Below are 21,763 nucleotides of genomic sequence, written 5' to 3' on the forward strand. Positions count from 1 at the left end.
GCGTGCTTCTTTGAAGGCAGTTGACAACCAGGGTGATTGACTACATTGAAATGGTCACTTGTGATTTATATCTTCGCCAAAAGATCATTCTTTATTTCTTTTGACGCTGATTAGTGATTATTTCTGCCTCATATTTCACTAGAATGTCCCGATTGTCGAGGAAGATTGAGCTGCTATTACTGACTAACCAAAGTCCACAGGCAATGTTGCTTCATGAAAGAAAATTACATTTCCTCGCAATTAAAACGAAGCATAACTTTACATCTTCACAGCTTTTGAGAAAGAACGACAGCTAGGTCATTACTCTCATTTTACGTTATGTATGTTACTTGTAAAATAATGTTATTATAAAAACTTGAAAAAGCAACCAAACACTTGAAATAACAATCATATACACATTCATTTTTTACCGGAGTATAGGGAGTTTCGTTTTATGAATAAAGAACTAATGATGCTTGACATGTGGACAATGTGATTCTAAGCAAGACCTTGAGTTTCAAATGTAGAATATCTCTGCACGCAGCCGGCCTCTCCATTGAAACATGAAATCCTTTAGAGAGAACGAACCATTGTAAAAGAAATTAATACTTATAGTTCATTGGATAATTATTTTGTCGATGCTCTTGTGTTTATTTGTTTATCAATCGTTTTTATGCCGCGCGCTTGGTGTACAGGCACTTTCACTAAGTATGTTGATGTTGTGAGTCGCTGATAGTCATCTCTTTTTAGCGTCATGCAAACTTGGCGTACAGAAATTCATATTGTGGGGAAGATTATCAGGACGATTTTAGTGAAATGAGAATTCTTTTTTTTTTTAAACCGCAAGAGCAAGCCTGTAAGTTTCGCGGCCTTGTTAAACTACTGGGCAACCTCCTAGTTAAAAACGAGAAACCCTTCCGTGTAAAATCGAAACCAGGATGTAAAATGTAGCATTAATTTTTATGATTCATAGGATAAATATTTTGTCAATGCAACTGTTATTATCACAAACTAAATGATTTCAGTAATGTTGCGCGCATATACTAGTATCAGAGCAAAGTGTTCCGAATTATTGTTTATTCAGTTGTGTCTTTTTAGAATTTTGTAACTAGCGCACAGAAATTTATATTGAGTGGTGGACTGTTTTCACTCTATTGTTTTCTCGCAATCCTGGAAGCAGCCTTAATAGCTCTAAATGTATTTAGAGCTCCTTTGTTAAATTAGAATTGTTTCTTCCAAAGCGCGCATTCGAAAGTTGACTGCAGCAAAGTAGCTAAACTATAGCATTACGTAATAAGCGCTTTCTGTTAAAATGCATGTAACTTGTCTTAGCATCATACCTTTAGGAATAAATTTACTCTATCGTGCATACTAAGTTTGCAAAACAAACGAACTTTAAATTTTTAACCATGAACGGCTAGCTGTGAAGTAATTAGCGGGACTACATGTGATCTGACCTGACTAATACATGTAACGTGTTTGTAAAATTGTTTTAAATGCCGATGTCATTACCGCGCCTTTCAATAACATGCGGACTCAAAGCTCAACCGACAAATACGTTTTTCGCTACCGTCAATCAAATGTTCGGCGGCTCCTCCCAGCTTCCGACTACTGCCGAGCACTGTTTCTTTGTCTGAACTGTGCTAAATGATGTGATTACCGCGCGCTCGGCAGTATTCGGAAGCTGGAAGGAGCCGCCGAACATGTGATTGACGGTAGCGAAAAACGCATTTGTCGGTTGAGCTTTCAATTTTAGAGTCCGCACAGGGAGCCCTCACATCCGTTTAGAATATGAATAAAAGATTAACCTACCTTTATCGCGCGTGTTTTGTGTTTGTGGCGGCCATTTTGAATTTTGAATACGCGCGCGGTCTGCTAGTGCGGAGTATGGAACCGAAATTGCGGAAGTCTGGGACGGGCGGGAAAATTCGGCAATTCTCGGAAGGAGCCGATCGCTCACCGAGGATAATAATTATTATAGGTAGGTATAATTACTTAATCGTGTGTAAATAAAGATAGCGCCTTTTTTAACATAATTTAGCATTTCGACGAAGTTGTACTTCGACTTCTGGCCCTCATTTTCTTCTTAATTTTCCGTGCCAGCGAAGTTCTCTCAGTATGAAGCTCAGTGTCGTTTCAGGTAGCTAGGCGAAAAGCTGAATTTTTGAGACAGTTCTTCCAAGCCTTTTGCCTTTTTTCCTGCTTGTTTTGAAGGGACGAACGAGGTGTCCCAAAGACTATGATAGCTCTCGAGGTCTTTGTACAGGACAAATTTATGACTTTCCGAGAGTTACTGGTCGACTTCTAATTCAGGCTCGCCTTCACCGTCCGCCATTTTTTTTTTTTATTTGCCGCGCTTCGCGACAGCCAATCACAAGCATTGAATTCAAATTTGTTGTGAGACAAGTTGTAGTTTCAGTGGTAATACGAGCAGCAAAACTAAAATTTGTTGCGGAAAGTAAAACTCGAGTCTACTTTGCGCAACATATTGCCTCAACTTGCAACACTGTATTTTGTAGCGAGACAAGTTGGTCACAAACGTGGTAATACGCGCAACAATGTGTTTCAACTTGCAATGCAACAATGTTGCGAGACAAGTTGAAGGAAAATGTTGCCCGTATTACCGGACCTTAGTCCATGGTTAATCTTTCATTCATATTCTAAAGGGATGTGAGGGCTTCCTGTGAGTCCGCATGTTATTGGAAGGCGTAGTAATGGATTGTCCGTGTTTTAGCTGAAGTTTTTTTGTCCTGGTAACAGCACGAACGACCCAGCTAAAAATTACAGACGGTGATTTAAAATCGAGTTTTGCGTGTGAGATCTTGAAAATGCCTGTGGTGTTTAAGTCCTAATGGTGGTCAATGTCCCGTTTGAATTTGATGATTAATTTCGTCTTAATGGTTTTCGTTTAATTTAGATTAAATGAGGCACGAAAACTTTGAAATTTGCTTTTCGACAGCTATTCCCGTCCTTAGGGCATGCGGCCATAATAAGTCTTTGGAATGATATCGATTGAACTTCTCTTTCGAATGTAAATCCCCAAGTTCGAGTCGTTAATGGTGAAAATGAGGCAGATAATAACAAATCGGCATCAAAAAAGACAAATCAAATGACATTTTAGGCAAAACATAAAACAGTAGTGACTATTTCAATGCTATCAATCACCGCACTCGTCAAACGAAGAAAAGACCTGATTGAAAACACATTGCCGTGCCTATCTGCTACACCAAGTCCTTTTAAATAAATCCTAAATTTACAGGAATGCGGGGGTCTGTTTCCTTCAAGCAAAGAATCAGAGAAATCACTATAAAAGAAATAGGATACAAATAGCAGCGACACTTTTTTTAGTCTATTGCATAAATGTTTTTTCGACGTTTTCGGATTTGATGGCGTGGGCTTAAAATTAGTGTGCACGCACTTTCATTGTAGCGAATGAGTAACTATAACATATTAATATTGTAAGAGTATTTACTCATTTGATATCATTGAATTTTACAGGCAACATAGGGATGCTTTCAAAAGGACTTCAAAGGGACCAAAAGCGACGAAGGTCTAAATCTATCGCCTTATAGCAGTTCTATTTATTGTCGTTAGTTACTTCAACTTAGTGCGCAATAAACAATGTACCTTTCTAAATATAACTGTTTTTGTTTATGTGCCCTTCAGTGGTGATAAGTAATTTTATAAGTAATAAGTCCTTTTGGTCAACTTCTTTCAAAGTGAAATGTTTCAAGTTATTTCTTTTTCAGCGTTATGTAACCGATACTGACTGTGCACATTACAAGCTGTCCAAGTAGTGCACGGAAAATCAATATTGAGCTCGAGTGGTGCTCTCTTCCCACTCCACTCTAGAAGTTTAAGTATCGTACAACTTTCATATTCGTACTAGCCGACATTTGTGAAATTAGATTTTTTTTCTCAAAGCGCGCATTCGCAGTTCTGACTGCAGCACACCAACACAACTTCGCATTACATACTAAGTACTCTGTGTTGAAATGCATGAAACTTGTGTGAGCAGCATACCTTTGGGAAACATGCTCAGTTTGCAAAAAATCGAAATTTTAAAAGTTTAACCACAAACGGAGGTGCGAGAAGTAATAATCGAAACTGCTGTGATCTTACTTTAGAGATTAGTTGCATAATACTATTGATATTTTGTTATCACCGATGGTGTGTGAGCGAGAAAATCTTCAGGACATGAATACACATATGGTCGCCGTTTTAAGTTGAGCTTTCTTTAAGCTCAATGTGAAAATTTTGAAAAAATTATTCTACCCGAGTTCTTCTGGCAAACGAGCAGCCCGAATCGTTTAAAATGCAAACCTGTGTGTAAAAAAAAAAAAAAAAAAACTGTAAAAAAAAATTGTGTTATTTTAGTAATAATTATCGTCAATAACACTTAGACTTTGGTAATTGGTTGCGTTGAAATTATTTTTCGTTTAGCCTGAGGGATACATGAAAACTCTTTCACATCTCTGGATACGGTGAGTTTTTTTTTTTCTCCATAAACACGAGACCACGATCTGAATAACTTGCAAAGTGTAGTCCCTGGTATCAGTTCACTGCTCGTCACTATCTTTCGTAATATTCTGCTTTTGTCAATGGAAAATTCTAAGCAATGCACACTTGTATTGTTACGATTATTGATTCTAAAAGATGTGTTAATGACATTATAAACCGCAGAAAGCTACACAAGAACAACACTAACTTGAACTTGGCTATCTAGAAGTACTCTCTATCTTGAATTCAAACCAAGAGAGGATCAAGAATTTCTCTTGATTCCAGCCCATGCCTTTGACTACAAGATTATGAGTCATTTACTATTGGCTAACTCGAGCCCTCTGGTGGAACCCTTAGGGCGAACGGATCGGGACCGCGTAACAGCTGGAGAAGGGCTACAGACCTACAGTCGAAGAGCTTCACCTGGACCAAGATGGAACGCTTGGCAAGCGACAGAGTGGACTGGAGGGTTTCGTTAGTGGCCCGTGCTCCGAAATGGAAAGGCCCGGAAACTTTTCGGGCCCGCGAAGCCATCTTTTGTTAATCTGTATCTAAAAATAGAAAGGTGTATACTCCTGAAACTTCTTGTATAAGGGAACTTCTCGTTATATTAAGAATATGTAAATAAAATAGCTCTGTAACGGATAAGGTTTGAGATTTTGCTTAGGCTTTCCGGGTGAGAAAACTTTTCGGAACCTTCGAGAAACGGCCGCCCAGAGCAGAACTCGAACCCCTGCTATGGCTCAGTTGAACTGTATTTTGTTTCTCTTGGGGGTGCGAGTTAGCCGGGATCTTTCTCCAGGGGGGGTACTCCCTATAATGGCTTACACGGGAAGGCTCCGCCCGAAAGGGGTACCTTTTTCAGGCTTCAGGAATATAAAAGGGTAGGGATTTCATAAGTTGAAGTATATGAAAAGGTAGGGAAATCTGTCATTTAGGTATTAAATGGGCCTTTAATTAAAATATTTCGAGTAGACGTTAGAAGGGTTTAGAAAGGGGGCGCAGTGTTTTAAAGAAGGTAAATGAAAGGGGTACCTTTTTTTCAATAAAAGGTATATAAAAGGGGTGCCTTTTTTTCAATAAAAGGTATATAAAAGGGGTGCCTTTTCTACCAAAATGGTATATAAAAGGGTAAGGAAGCCTCCCCGCATTAAACTTTTTAAGTACCCCCCCCCCCGGGGGGGTCTTTTGAGACTAAAATGTTTCATTATTAATAAATTATGCATTTTTTGAATTATGCATTTTAACTGGTAGAAAATTTCAGTATCCATCACAACAGGGAAAAGGTAGCACTTACCCTTGAATTAAATATAAAATCAAACAATGGAAAACATTAGCTCAGTACTGCTAATTGTTTTTACTGAAATGCTGTCAGATCCTTCATAACCCGGTCACGTACAAGTAATAACTGACAAGCCCAGATGTCATTACAGCTGACGATATGCAAATCCCGGAACTAGAAGAGAATTGACGATGGGAGAATTGACGATGAGCGGCGCCCAGGCGAAAAACGTGGTCCGATGAGAACGCTTATAGTGTGACGAGAGGTAGTGATCAATCAAGAAACCAAGTTCGTTTCCAGCTTGGTCTAGCTAGTCCCTTTTGTTTCGTCGACCGAGGGTAGGGATCAGTAAGCCTTGGCTGATCCGGGCTGATCTGTAATTATTCCTGCGTGCGAGAAAATAAAAACCTCCTGGTCTCTAGGTATTCAAGTTTTTTTTTTAATTGCAAAAGAGCTTAGAACACATGACTACTAGTCTTTTTTGTAAGTAAAAGGTAGCAAGTGAAGCGAGCGCTCAGGAACGAGCACGAAGCGTGAGAGCAAACGCAGAGCGGACTAGAAAAAAACACCCCCTCGTCCTCACACCCGCACTCGTTTAATCTCCGGCTATTTTTTTTATTTTGGTCGATCGCGTCCTCGACCATGTTAGAGATAATAGAGGGTCTGTGTAAAAAAAAAAAAAAAAAGAAGTGTAAAAGGAGTGAGAAGGCCCACGCGGGACGATAAGAGAGAAAAAGGATTTGAGCCAAGGCCTCTCTTTCTCCTTCCAGGCGCTCCCTGCCCGCCGTCTTAAATCTTGTGTTAATAAATTTTTTGGTTTCGTCAATCTTAGGTTGATTTTTCAGAACACTTGCCGAGTTAAGTCCTTTTTTCCTTACAAAGATCGTTTAAATCGCTCGCAAAAATCTAAAGTCGTATAGAAAGCCAGCTGCTGGGATTGTGACGCTTTCTATATCAGCAAAACAAAGCGACGACTGCATGACAGAAAAGTCGAGCATTTTAAAGCCCTTACGCAAGTGGGTCACGCTTCCGCTGTTGCTGATCACGCAATCTCCACCGGCCATAACATCAAATGGGACCATTTCGAGGTCTTAGCTAGTGGACAAAGTGATTTACATTGTAGAATAAAAGAAACATTGTTTATACGAGATACAATGCTAGCAGTGAAAAGCTGTCACTTTATTAGCTATCACCTTTTGTTTTCGTTATTGTTTAGTTAGTTACCAGTACCTCGCTTTGTATTTTTAAGTTTTAAATCTTTCGTTTTTTTGTAACCGCCACTTCTGAAGATGCGTGCTGTAGCATGCGAAACGTCAAGAAAATTTTAGATTGTTGTTCCAAACCATGCGTAGTTCATGTGTTATGTTTGTTGCCGCTGTTTGCATTTTATTTAAAATAATACTTTTTCTAAGACATGAACTGTTCAGATAGCCAAATTCCCCGAAATAAGTCACTTTTTTTAACCATCACGACAGCTCCCTAGGCCGTCAATTAAATGCCGCGTCACGCAAAAGCTTAGAAATTCAAGCGTAGTGTATCACAAAACCAAGAACCCATTCGGAGCGAAAATTTGTATGAATATTAGTTTTTAGCTGCTCTTTACATCATTAAAGTAAAATCTCAGGAAGATCAATAGTTTTGTAGTTTGAATTTTAGTGACGTCATGTGAAAACCAGCTATTGAAATGGCCAAAGAACAAGAGTGTTTATAATCCACACTATTGTTAATTGACAGCTGTCACAACAAGCTATTCGCTAACCAGTATCACATGACCATATCGCGGACTCATTTTTTTGTAAACTTACACTAAAACTAAAATAGTAACGATTATCGTTGTGGATCAATAACAATTAGTTCTAAACTCTCTATCCATACAGAACTTTTAATTTTCAATCACTCTTTTCCTTTTCAATCTTCATTTGAAACCCCGGGGGTACTTCCTTATATGGGCTATATAGGTATGTGCAGGCTCAAAGGGTAGGGTTTCATAAATGGGGTATCGATTTTGGCCATTTTGGTCTTTTAAAAATAGGGTATGGTTTAAGCACTCTAGTCTTGAATTGGGTATGTTTCTTAGAAGAAGCTACTTTTTCATCATTATCAATAAGAACGTTAACAAAAGCCCATCATAACTTAAGTTTAGGACAACTGCTCCAGCCGCAACGGTCACAAATAGCTAGGGTATCGAATTTTTGGCCAGGTCATAAATAGAGCAGGGAAAATCGCAGATTTTGGTCATCAATAGGATAAGGGTTTTGGGAAATGGCCGAACACCACCAACCAACTTTTCTGGGAGTACTCCTCCGCGGGATTTGAAACTGAACATTTCAAAAATTTCAGACCTTAAAACAGTTATCATACCACCAAACCCGCACTAACACCCTCCATCTCAACAAAACGAAGTAAGTAAGTAAGTAACTTTATCTCAACTCGGGTTGATGAGGCTGATTAGGCCTCTAGCAACACAGTCATGCTAACTGATGCTGAGAAAAATATCTAAAAAAATATCAAAAAAAAAAAAAAACCATACATGATCAAATACGAAGATCTAAGCCTCTATTTATTTTTCTTGACGGCTTAATTAAGGTCTCGGTCGACGGACTAGGCGAAAGAGTGTCTACTCGTACGTAGTCTAGCCAAAATGCTGTTACGTATGGGTTATTGACCAAGTGTGAGGTCAAGATGGCTGGATATTGGCCAAGTTCTTTCTTTGCGTGTTAATGGTCGAGACGGAGTCGAGGTCCATAAACTCGCAAAAAAACGAGGCCAAATATCAAGCCATCTTGACCGAACAAACTTGGTCAATAAAGGATTTATGATATGGCTTTCAGGGAAATTTTTCTTGGGGGACACGGCGGGTGGTCCCGAGCGGGCAAGATAGCTCCATCTTGCCCGCTCGGGTAGCCAATCACAGCGCAGGATTTGATTCGTCTTGCCTTTGGTCTCGTGATACAGTGGCGTGACTTGGCGTGTTTGGATCCGATCACATGCATTTCACATGGCATATACCCAGGCCACCGCGATCGGATTAAAAACAGTGACCGTCAAGAAGCCGGCATGGCGTGGAATCTGCAGAAGATTGTTTGGTTCGTTTTACTAAGTTGTCTGCATTTTTCAAATGGAAGCGACCCTCAACCAGAGCAGATTCATCTTTCAAGTACAGGTAAGGAAAGGAAACTGTCAGACTGAAAAAAAGTCTTATGTTCGTCGTGAAGTGTTTGTTCTTCAATTCCTGGTACTTGTGCTTCAAAATTATCGGAAAAATTCATACTGGACAGACCTGTGACAACCTGCGACAATGAAGAAGAAGCGATTTAAAATTTAGAATGATTCCTTGAGAGTTGTATCAACTGTCAAGTGGAAAACATAGCTGAGTCAATTTTTGAATACTCCTAGCTCCAGTGCCTTTTGCTTGTGTGTTGCATAACCTCTGACATTTAAGCTTTCATATATCATAACATTTAATCTACTTCCAGCAGCCGTCTACTATCGCGTTTTTAAACAATTGGTGGGTATTCCAAACTGAATCGATAAGAAGGGAACTAATTAAAAAACAAATTTTGTGGTCTTTCATAGGAAGTCTTGGATTGCAAATACTCTGATCCTGTTACAAGGAGAGAGGGTTACCCTAGCAAACGGGCTACCCTAGCAAACTGGTTACCCTAGCAAACTGGTTACCCTAGCAAGCGGGTTACCCTAGCACTCACACATTTCCTCTCTTTTTCTTTGTCATGTTTACAAGGCAGCTGGCATTACCTGGGTAGTCTGTGTGCTAGGGTTACCCTGGTAGGCAGGTTAACTTTTTCCCTTGTAAACACTCCAGGTAGGGTTAACCTGCCTACCCGGATTAACTTTCCACTTGTTTTCAGACCCTTTGAGTGTAACCGTGCCTTAAGTTGTCCTGGGTGGTAGGGTTACCCTACCTGTGAAATTTGCTTGTAAACCTGGGCTATCTTTTGCTGACCAGCTAGGGTTAACCTGCCTGGTAGGGTAACCCTTCCTCCTTGTAAACAGGCCCTTACAGATTGAACTGCTTACACTGGGGAGTTCTTATGCAAAGTAGACTAATTGATTTCAAAGAGGAATAAGCTTATCAACCAAAAAACATAACTGGACATTGGCATAACCAGTGATGGTTAAGGATCTGTGACGTCAAAATTGGTAAAACGCATGACGGTTGTGTCCGTGATTAATGACTCTGTGACAGACCCGTGACTCTCACGTGACGGGAAAAAATAAGATCTGTGACAGTAGGGTTAAATCTGCTCCATACCATTTACTGTAACTTTTGCCGGGATACAGAATGTTGACTGTTTACAGATAATTCGGGAATATTATTAAATAGATGATCATAAAATCAGGATTCCTCTTTATTGAAATCCATGACGACTCTGCGATGAAGTGATCAGAGAGGGTTTTATTTGTGGAGTCATAGTTACCCAAAATCCATCAGTAATAGTAAATAGGTCCAACAGACTACTACAGCAGAGCAACCATCCCAGTTTATTGGCAAGAAGAAACTGCCCACCAAGAAAAAACCTGTTTAGGGAGAAACCTGTTCTTGAAGTGACTATATTTAAATACCCATAAACATAGGTAATAGTGCCAATTCTCTTAGTACCTGTAACAGCGAGATCCCAGAAAGAAAAGGTGCCGAAGTCCGTGACGGCTGTTGTGGGCATGATGGTTGGAAGTAACTAAATGATGGTATTACATAGCTTTATTATATACTAATCTCCCAATTATTGTTATGCTGTCACAAAGGGTAATGGATAACTAGTAATTAGCCCTGACAGTCCTGCGATGGTCAAGAAGGACATGTCTGTGATGACCATCACAGGTGCTTGACTGTAACGGGTTTCAACCCCCAGATAACCAAGGTTTTTACTCCATGACACTTTCATGAAAGAGTCAAATGAGCCAATAGTATTGCAGATCAATGGCAGTGTCATTTGTCTCAAATATTTAACACATTGATTTTATCCCCCCTTCCCCTTTCCCTCCCCATCCCTTTGGAAATTCCTGTTTTTGTCCATTAATTAACTTTCTTTTAAAATTTTTGGCATATGAGACCTCCCTTGATTCCCAGCTACCCTCCTTATGGTAGGTATGGAAATTTTCTGGAACCACATATTAACAGTGCAGTCACAGATGTATGTGTGAATTTGGAATAGATAATCTGCATTACTGTTAAATTTGATTTTGTATTATCAATATAAATAGAAACCTTATTGCTCTTGCAGGAGACCCAACAGAGATGATGGTTACATGGGTGACTTTGGCAAACACAAACTACTCTATTGTTCAGTACAACAAGGTTGGTTTTCCTCTGACATTACAAGCTTCTGGTGACATCACTAAATTCACTGACGGCGGATCAGAACATCGAGTGTTGTACATTCACAGGGTGAAATTGACAGGACTGGTTCCCAATCAGACGTATGGTGGGTATCATCACCAGGATTAAGTATAGATTTTCAGTGACTAATTATCCAATTATTGTCCAATGTGAAAATTATTGAGATTTTTAATTACAGACAATCTTTGTTTTCAATTGTATAATTTAAATATTTTTGTATTAATGTAAGATTTGAGGATTATTTTTCAAGCACTGGTCATTGTCCCACTGTAAAATCTTGCTTGTCATTGTAACCCTCAGAGTATCATTGTGGTGGATTAGAGGGTTGGAGTGCACTTTATGCATTTAAAGCCCTCAAGTCTGGTGTGGACTGGAGTCCTCAAATGGCTGTCTTTGGAGATCTTGGAAGTGTAAATGCAAAATCTTTAAGCTATCTGCAAGAAGAAACTCAACAAGGAAAATATGATGCTTTCCTTCATGTTGGTGAGTTTTTTAAGAGAATTTAAAGACTGAAAGGTTTTGTGTTTGTGATATTACATTTAAGTCAGCAGTATTATTTTTTGGAAAGATTTATTATTTAAACAAGAAAGTCCCAAGTCCCAATTCATTTGTTTGTTTTATAACTAGCAGCCGGGCATTTTGAATGTGAGTGTCTCACACTTGCATTTAAAACTCTTTGAGGTCTCGGGCTTAAAAGAAAATTAGTATTGTCACCTCCTGGCAAAGTTTTGCATTTACTATTCACCACCCCCATTGTTACCTACTGTATCAACGTGAGGTATTAAGCAAGGAATTGGGTATAAATGATCACTGCAAGACTCCTGTAGTCAACATCAATATTCATTTATTTTGAAACATTAAGGGACTGGTCAAAAAGTATCAGGGGGGGGGGGGAGGGTGGGCCAGAGCAGAGAGGGGGTGGGTCATCAGTTTTTGAGCCCTCAGAAAGGGGTGGGTCGTTTGATTTTCAGCGACACGTGGGGGTGGGTCATCCTATTTTAATCCAGGAATAGGCACTTAGGTAAAAGTACTGTTTTTAAGAATGGAAAGCTTGATTCTGCTGCAAAAGTTGGCCACACATTTAAAGCGTGGCAGCGTTACCGATGTGTAATTATTAAAATTGCCAATGAAAGATCATTTTTGTACTGTTCCATAAACTCTGCCTGCTCAACCGTCATCAGTTCCGCTTGCTCTTCAACTTCATCAATGCTCCATTCTCCGCTGTCTTAATCACTGCTACTTCCTTGTTGCTCTCTTCCTTGTTGCTCTCTTCCTGGTTGCTCTCTTCCTTGTTGCTCTCTTCATCTCCACTGGAGCTGGCATCCTTCTCATTTTCAGTGGTCTCGGTTACTGCTCTCTTGACGGCTGGCTTCCAGTTTTGAAAATTTTTTATGTTTTATAAGGGGAGTGGGCCATGTAATTTTCAACCTTCATTTAGGGGTGGGTCAATTAGTTTTGTGCCAAAAGGAAGGGGTAGGCCATGTGTCTTTTATCCACCACATTTCCAAATGCTCCGGCCCACCCCCCTATACTTTTTGACCAGTCCCTAATCACACTCAATTTTCTTCTTGTCTCAATTAAGTGATACTGGATGATTTATCAGGCAAAGCTACCTGACAGTGTACTTGTGATTAACATACATTTGTTATCAGTGACTCCTGATATTTGTCTTTTTTCATTTTAATTTCCAGGTGACTTTGCATACAACATGGATTCTGTAAGACATTTTTAAGCATTTTATTTCAAATATTTAATTCAACTGAAATATGCTTTCTTACTGGTGATGTAGAATGGTCCATTAGAATAGCACAAAACAAACCAAGGAAAGCCTTAAAATTTATCTCTATATCTGTCACTATGAGATGGAATCTAGGAATCTCAGAATTGAAGGGCATCTTGGAATGTCCAGACATGCCACCACTGGCCAACTTCCACAAACACTACAAACAAACTACAATTATAATAATGGATTATTGTTTTGAATTCTGTGCACGAGTTTGCTATTATTATTATTAGTAGTAGTAGTAGTAGTAGTAAGTATTGCACCTATCTGACAAAGAGCACCAGCTCACTTAATCTTAATACATAATATTAGGCTTGCATCATATAAGAAACTAGTGTAGTACAGTCTACAAAGTAATTAAGATGAAATCCAATAGAAAATCGAGCAATTTTAGTTTTTAGTGGACAAAAATCTGGTACCAGAATAATTTTAAGTATTTTACAGTCCTTTTTACATTTTCTTAAAGCTAAAGAATATAAATAGTTGCCTGAAATAACACCGAAAACAATTTCCCATGGGAACGAGAGAAAATAAATTTCAAAGTTCAGAGAAATTGTGCAAACGCAGGTAAAATTTCATCTCCATTTCATTTCTCCAGTACTTTCAAGTGTTTTGTACAAAGTTCAACATTTGTTTTCGACATTTGGTGTTGCTAGAAATGATTTTTTTGGACAAGATATTTAAAACAGTCACACAGAAGTTTGCAATACGATGTAAATAATCTTGGTACTAGGTTTTTGTCCACTTGCTACTTGAACTTCTGGTGGATTCCGTCTTAAGTTCTGATTTTCAAACAAGGTTATCATGTGATCATCTTCCGGGCAAGTTTTTAATTTTACCATTCCATGCCTCTCTTTTTCTCAGACTCAGAATTTTTGTTAAGTTGATTTTGTTTTAAGTTGATTGCCAGAAAGTTAAGCGCTCTTGACTTTCTGATCGGACTCTGTGTGAGCCATTATTAAATAATCTGTTTAGAGTAGCTGGGACCTAATATTTCTGTTTATCAACAAACAGGATAATGCGCGTGTAGGAGATGACTTCATGAATCAAATTCAGTCAATTGCCACTTATGTACCGTACATGACCTGTCCAGGAAATCATGAATATGCTTAGTAAGTACATGACATATAGCCTTGATGAAAGGAATTTCAAGAAAAGAACTGTCATGACAAAAGACATATTTTTCAAACCTTTGGTTAATATAGCATTGTAAAATTTAGATAATGATTTAAGAGTTGCTGGTTGGTTCTAATCTATAAATCAAAATATCTTTTTCTTTGAACAATGAATATCAGAATCTATAACAAGGCCTTACTGCCAAAATGTTTGGCAAAAGAATACAGTTGTAAAGCTGCCTTTTAGCTAGCATGTGATTTGTAACACATAACAGTGTTGGTAAGAGCCATGGCAAGTGGTTTATAATGTTCGACTTGTAATTTCATGTAACATTGACATTTACTTTTTAAATTGTATGACTGTTCTTTCCTTATAGCAACTTTTCCAACTACAAAAACAGGTTTTCCATGCCAGGAAATACTGACAGTATCTTCTACAGGTAAAATATGTTGAAATCCAGGTCTATCCCATTTGTTTATTCTATACCCCTCCCTTGGAATTCCGTTTCAAAGAACCCATCTTCTCTCAGAATTCTAAAAACCCATCTGTGGAACTGTATTAAGTAATGGATTTTTGCTGGAAAGTAATTTCATGTGGTACCACTTAGTATGTTGTACTGTAATTGTTGAATCTAAGGTTGAATTCTGTAGATTAAGTGAAACTTTGGTTGAACTTCAGCAGTTTGGATCAGTCAGTTGGCTGGTAAGCAAGCCTTCATCTTATGAGTATCTTAATGGATATGTTTTTTTTTTTTTATTTGTAAATGGTTTAGCTGGAACATTGGTCCTGCACACATCATCAGCATTTCAACCGAAGTGTACTTCTTCTACCAGTATGGCATTGAACAGATTGTTCAACAATATGATTGGCTGGAAAAAGACCTTCAGGTTAGAAAAAGAGCAAGAAGTAATTAATCAACATCCATGCTTTATTTTCGAAGCAACTGTAGGTTCAAAGGTCATAAACTTCAAGCGATTACTGAATTCAATCATTTGAGTATTTTTTGGGGCTCATTTCTTTTGAATTAAAGGAAGTGCTAAATTATGGGATTGCATCAGTTTGACTCATGGTTTTTTAACAAATAAAGAAGCCAAAGCCGTGTATTACACTGTGATCAAACACGACGACTATTTGAGAGCATTTGCAGCGAGTGTTTTCTACATTTCTTGAGTGTTCGCAAATGTCTGGAGTGTTTTATCACAGTGTAATACACAGCTTAGGCTTCTTCATTTGCTTTATGATATAGATTTTACACACGCAAAACAATAAAACACGCTTTTTCTACATTTATGTTATATACTCCGATAAAACATGGGTTTTTGACCAATCAGAGTGCACGCAGGGCCCTATCTATATTATAAATAGTAATAATCTATAGTCATGTAACTTTTCTTTTTACTGAACATGAATACATGTGAATTATATATATGTATATATATATTCTTTTTTTGCAAAGTTCTGACCAATATCACTTTTATTGCATGTTACTTCGTAGGAAGCTTCATCTCCTGAGAACCGTGCATTACGTCCGTGGATCATCACGATGGGTCACAGACCAATGTACTGTAGTAACTCTGATGGCGATGATTGTACCAAACACGAGAGTACGGTATGTTGACCGTATGTAAAACAGTTTGTGGCTGTTTTCCACTCACATGGAAGACTTCAGAGACTGTATTTTAAAGGAGCTGTGTGAAATTTTGTTTTTGGACCTATGGCCCAATTTTCAAAGTTGGCGTCAGTGAGAAAATTCCTTTTCCATTGCTCTTATGGAAACTGAAAGTTCAAGTAACGTTATTAAAGAAATAATTATTATTTGTCATTTCATAGCACATTTTGTTTCATTGTGTGGAGATGGTAAAAAAATTTGCTTAGATTCTTCAGATACCTTAAAGTATACCTAAGAGGAGAATTAACTTCATATCACTTAAGTAGGTAGAAAACATGTTAATAGTATATTTTACGTCACTCTATTTTAGGTTCGCACCGGAATCACATCAAAACATATGTTTGCTTTGGAAGAACTATTTTACAAATACGGTGAGTAATTAGTAAATTATCTGGGGTCTGATGATTATGATTGCTCCGTGGATCTTGTAGGAACAGCTTGTCTCTCTCTTCAGGTGTTGATCTGATGTTTTGGGCTCATGAGCACTCTTATGAACGACTCTGGCCTCTCTACAACAGGCAGGTAAGATATGGCAACCAATCTTATTCACAATTTAATGGTCGTTCTTTTAATTTAATTAGCTTCCAACTCTATGCTTTCTGTTTGTTGCAGATTTGCAATGGATCACGGGACGAACCATACACCAACCCTTGCGCCCCAGTTCATCTAACCACTGGGTCAGCGGTAAGTTATTGACTCGTCATATATAACGTCTGTGGACGTTGCTGTGTAGGATCATAGCTACTAACTATGGTGGATCTTGTATGAGATACACGCGCCGGCACGTAAGACTCGGAGTCCTGAAATTGTTACGCGCAACATTCTACACAGCAGTAGACTACGAGTAGTCCCACTATCACTAAGTCCGTCTTGCGCGACGCGAAAGAAAACCTCGAGGAAAAAATCGCCACGCGAAATCCTGGGGGCCCAGGAGTTCGCGCAGGCATTTTTTCCCTCGAGATTTATTTACAGTCACGCTCGACGGAGTGAACGAAAGAGGGACTACTCGTAGTCTAACAAAGTAATTCTGAATTATGTGATAAGATCAAGCGTGGTGGACACTCGGTGCCATTTTGGTTTTCCAGCCCTACATTGGAAATGCGCGTGCTATACTTCCTCTCACAATACCATTCCTACTGGCACACTCTGTGACCTCATTCGCATGATTCTCACCATGAATAATTTCTCATTTAATGATAACCACTATCTTCAAATCCATGGCACCGCCATGGGTACTAAAATGGCCCCCTCTTATGCTAACCTTTTTCTAGGTTATTTCGAAGCCAGAGCTTTGGAAAATGCCCCATTTCAACCCCACACTTGGCTTCGATACATCGATGATATTTTTATTGATATGGACCGAAGGTCCAGACAACCTAAAAATTTTCATCGATTATCTTAACAACATTCACTCCACCATTAAATTCACCAGTTCACAGTCTTCTACTAACGTACCTTTTCTTGACGTTAGTGTCTTTGACTAACGACGGTAGTATATCTACTGACCTCTACACCAAACCTGCAGACAAACACCAACATCTACTCTATTCATCTTGTCATCCCTTACATACGAAAAAAGCCGTTCCTTTCAGTCTAGCACTCCGCTTACGACGTATCTGTTCTACCGATGCCACGTTTAATACTCGCGCGGCTCAACTTACCACTTACCTCCTTAAACGAGGTTACAACCGTAATTTCGTCACCAAACAAATACGACGAGCCGCCGACATCCCCCGCAGACTCTCGTTACAAACGAAAGACGTCAACAAACCTAAACGTATACCATTTATAACTACCTTCAATCCATCACTCCCTCACATCTCTAACATCATTAAAAAACATTACAATTTGTTGCTCTCTTCTAACCGCTGCAAAAACGTTTTTCAGCATTTGCCTGTTGTAGCCTTCAGACGCTCCCCTAACCTTCGTGACTTACTAGTTACAGCTAAACTCTCTTCTAATTCTTCTAATCCCCAATTACCTTCTGGTTCTTTCCGTTGTGGCAAAAACTGTGCTACTTGTCCCTACATTTCTCACGGACTTACTACATATACCTTCTTTTCTACCGGGGAAACGCGCGCCATAAAATCCAACCTGACCTGTGACACTAAAAACCTCATCTACATGATTCAATGTAACTGTAATTTACAATACATAGGAGAGACGAAACGAGGATTAAAAGACCGATTTAATGAACACCGCCGTACCACAGATAACCCTAACAACAAATCTAAACCTAGTACAGCCGCCGAACATTTCCTGTCCTCTCCTAACCACACTGCTGACGACATGCAATTAATCCCCATCGAAAAAATCGTTTCTAACCGAGACTCTATCCGTAAGGCCAGGGAAGCTATTTTAATTCAAAAAGGCAGAACAATTGATCCTAATGGTCTGAACATCCGCGAAGAAACATATTAATTGTTTCCATTTGTTTTCATTTATTATTTTCTTTTATCATGCTATTTTATTTTACCGTATGCTTATCTTCAATTTACACTATCAATTACTTTTGCGTATTTCCGGTATTACGTAAATATCGGCTACATAAAAACACGCACCAATGTAAAATCTTCCATTGTACCTGAACAAGGCTGGTTTGGCCAGCCGAAATATAGTACACCTTCAAAAAATCATTCTACGTTGTGTCGGTTTTTGCTTTTGCATCCTTCATTTTATACGGAAAAGAACTGTCCGAACCCACAGCAATGCCTTTTACCTGGGATCGCTTTGGACAGCATTGAAGTTAATATTAATACAACAATTTTTGAAAACTACGCTTTATTTTTCAAGTGGTCTATCCACAGACCCTCTATTTTGTCTTGAGTTCGTCGAGATCGCAAGCTTAGCAAAATATTAACCCGGCGCGAGTCATATGAACGAGCCAAAACCTAAACGCAACGGGGTGGGGCTGGGGAAAGACTCCGCGCTCACATCGATCGCGCGCTCGAAGAATAATAACGTCGTAGCAAAAAAGTAAACGTCTATGGATTGACTATTTTTAAAGTTACAGTAGATTTTCCACCTTGTAACAAGTGGTAACTTTTTCAGGGTTGTAGCGAAGATCATGACCCTTTTGCTAAAGACTACCCTCCCTGGACAGCTTATCGGTCAGAAGATTATGGTTACACTAGAATGACCATCCACAACAAGACACACTTATACATGGAACAAGTCAGTGTGGATAAGGTAAGTAAGGGTAGGAGCCCTTGATCCTGGTGAGGGGGGTTGGGTAAACTCATCAACTTATCATAGGAACTCTTCATAAAAATCTTTTATGGCCATAGGACTTTATAGGGGGAGTCGTAGCCTTGGATCAGATGTTCTTTTTTTTGCGATTAGGCAAAAAGAAGAACGACTGTCGACAGGTTAGAGGAGTCGTGAAATCTTATACTTAGCTCTTAGTAACCGAGCAGGATGTCTGTATGGGAGAATCTTGACCGAGGTCGTGAGTACAGACCGAGGTCAAGATTCTCCCATACAGACCGACTTAGCTCGGTTAATAAGATGTTCATTATATGGCAAAGAAGAAAACTTTAATTCGTTTAATGTAACTGGTTTGTACTAGCTGACATTTTGCTTGCGAACGGCAATGAGCTTAACTTAAACCTGCCGAAATTTGCTCGTCCTCTCTACTTTTTTTTTGTCATCAGGCTTTTTGGCACTTCCATAAATGATTGATAAGGAAATAAAAGAAAATGGTGAACATTTTTTAATTTTAGTTTGCTACTTTGTCAACTCAAAATGAAGCCGGTCTAGATGCCGGTCTAGATGCCGGTCTAGATGGGAAAATCTAGACCGCGATCAATATCGATTTCAGCCAATCAAATTCGTGAATTCGGTAGTTCCCAGTCCTTGTGAGACACAGCCATATAATAAAAGTGAATACAACACAAAGAAGCTATATTTGTAGTTATAACGGAACATTGCCGGCAACTATGATTTGTATCGTTTGTTAAAAATTAAACAGTAGTGCAGTTAAGTCTGAGTAAAGAGAGGGGTGCTATTGTATTTGTGAAATTTTACTTTGGGTCGGGTGGGTTCAGTCCTGGGTGTAACTGCAACTTTTACGCTATTTTGCCGGAAAATGGCTTCTGGAAAAGACTGATTTTGGTCATACAATTTTGTTGAATGTGACCAGCTGACGACAAGTTTAGCCTGAGTAAAACACGATTTTTTGGCGAAAATTAAATCCTTCAACTGTCCCAGCTACTGACGTAGAACTGTGAGTGATGTCGTGCGTCGTGTGTCTTAAAACTGGTAACCGGCAGCACACGAGTGATCTGTACTTGTGCCCAGTTCAGTGTCATTTAGGTTTTTTTTTTCTTACAGGGGGGAGAAGTCATTGACAAAGTGATGATAATTAAAGACGTGCATGGACCAGAAGCCTGGATTCCAAAGAAAATCAAGAATTGAACTGAATCAAGGCATTAGAGTGTCCATCCCCTCCCCCCCCCACACACACACACAAACACCCTCCTCCTTCCCCTCACAGCGAAAGTGTCATCGCACGATTTTGTACCCTGTCAAAGAAGGCTGTAATTTTTCAATTTGAAGATAGACAATTTTTCTTAATATATTTGAACAATCATAAAATTGTCAATGTAACTTGTGAATGAAACCTCATTGTCACTCGAATTCTCGATCTGTAGTTAAGGTACATGTTATTAGTGTCGATTTTAAAACAATATGAAAACTTGAACTTCTTTGTCACATCGTATCAAATTGAGCAATTGATTAATTGAGTTTCTTTTGGTAAGTTGTGCTCATATATCTTCCCTGCGAACAGATCGCTTTCCTAACACACTCTAAAATTCGAAAAGTTTGCATTCCTCCAATTGTGTTTGAGAGTGATTACAGTGTGCTCGGTAACTATTGATGTTTATTTAGCGATTTAAGAACTAGGTTTGTGTTCCATATCGATATGGTTTAAAATATTCCTTTACGCTCCTCAAAACATTTCTTCTTTGAAATCCGAAAACCCCAACATTGTTGAAACGCAATTTCATTTAAACAATCACAACCCCCATCCTTTCTTCCTAGACAATAAGCCATTCTGAAAAGTAGGCCCTAATATGAGAATTTTATGGTATGTAGAGTCCAGGGTAGAAATGTCTTTCCCTTATTTCGTCTCTCTTTCCCCTTGCTTTCCCTACCTCCTCCTCTCCCTCTTTGATCTCGAATGGAAGAGCAAGAGCACAATTTATTATGTCTAGAAGAAAGTCGTAAATCGGCTTTAAAATGTAAAGTAGTAACTTTTCAATTCATCTGTTTTTGTAGAAGGTAAAACAGTAGCTACACGTTTAAAATTTGTAATAAATCTATTTTGCACCACTTTTCAGTGTGTAGTACATTTGACTTCTTATCATTCACTCAGAACGCGAAAAAGGAAGGTGAGTGGCCAGTTCCCTCTGTAAGACATGCCTGCAGGGAATCCTGTTAGGTGTATTAACCATCATGGAGTGGATATTTGCTTTGATGAATACAACTACAATGATTTCCCTACAGGCATACCTCATAGAGGGAACTTGCCATTCACGTTCCTCTTTCACGTTCCCGTCTCGCCCGATTTAATTTCCGTGCAGCCAAAATGCAGGAGGCTTTCGCAGAGAGCTGCTTGCTTCTCCGTTTGAGGTGCCTAATAACCCTTCCAACATTTTCAGCCCTTTTTGTTGATATATCTGCTTCGTGTCGTTTTTAGTTGACACTGCAGTAATAGTATGGTGGCCAAGTCATGGTCATTTTCTCGACATTTTAAGGTTATCATGACAACGGTATAAGCTAATTTTAAAACACCCTTAATGTTTTAAACACATACTTAGTTCGCTAGGTTATAATACTAGCTTTGGACTAACCCCTTGCAGGCTAAACGATTGGGTACCACGTCAACTGAAAAAGACTGGCAGTTGTTCATCTATCGAAATAAAAGTACACAAACATTCTGCAAAACTGTAGTGAGCCACCTTATAAGAAGTTATCTCTAGCCTCTTGTTTATTCTAATAGCGCGAAATCTTTAATTAACCGTCGACAATTGAATTGATATATTATATGGCAAGCCCCGTGAGCGGGCAAGA

At 38.9% G+C, this 21,763-nt stretch overlaps 2 protein-coding genes across 2 annotated transcripts in view; one reads left to right on the forward strand and one right to left on the reverse strand.

Moving 5' to 3' along the window:
• Window positions 1–21,763, reverse strand: part of LOC145484714 (uncharacterized) — a 256,461-nt gene that overhangs the window by 189,758 nt on the left and 44,940 nt on the right. The gene's annotated exons all lie outside the window — the stretch shown is intronic.
• LOC145484750 (acid phosphatase type 7-like) lies at window positions 8,407–20,146 on the forward strand. The gene is made up of 13 exons (XM_081463384.1): window positions 8,407–8,924; window positions 11,005–11,205; window positions 11,421–11,603; window positions 12,812–12,837; window positions 13,918–14,015; window positions 14,396–14,458; window positions 14,792–14,906; window positions 15,515–15,628; window positions 15,999–16,059; window positions 16,143–16,210; window positions 16,301–16,372; window positions 18,740–18,877; window positions 20,021–20,146. Exons 1-13 carry the CDS (start codon window positions 8,819–8,821, stop codon window positions 20,102–20,104), a joined length of 1,329 nt encoding a protein of 442 aa, XP_081319510.1. The 5' UTR covers window positions 8,407–8,818; the 3' UTR covers window positions 20,105–20,146.

The sequence above is a fragment of the Orbicella franksi genome, chromosome 4, assembly GCF_964199315.1.
Source record: "Orbicella franksi chromosome 4, jaOrbFran1.1, whole genome shotgun sequence".
NCBI classification, from domain to species: Eukaryota; Metazoa; Cnidaria; class Anthozoa; order Scleractinia; family Merulinidae; genus Orbicella; species Orbicella franksi.

Coding starts and splice junctions, on each gene's coding strand:
- LOC145484750 (XM_081463384.1), top strand. CDS start 8,819: ATGGCGTGGAATCTGCAGAAGATTGTTTGGTTCGTTTTACTAAGTTGT. Junction 14,016..14,395: donor GGAAATCATGAATATGCTTA/GTAAGTACATGA, acceptor CTTTCCTTATAG/CAACTTTTCCAACTACAAAA. Junction 14,907..15,514: donor GGCTGGAAAAAGACCTTCAG/GTTAGAAAAAGA, acceptor GTTACTTCGTAG/GAAGCTTCATCTCCTGAGAA.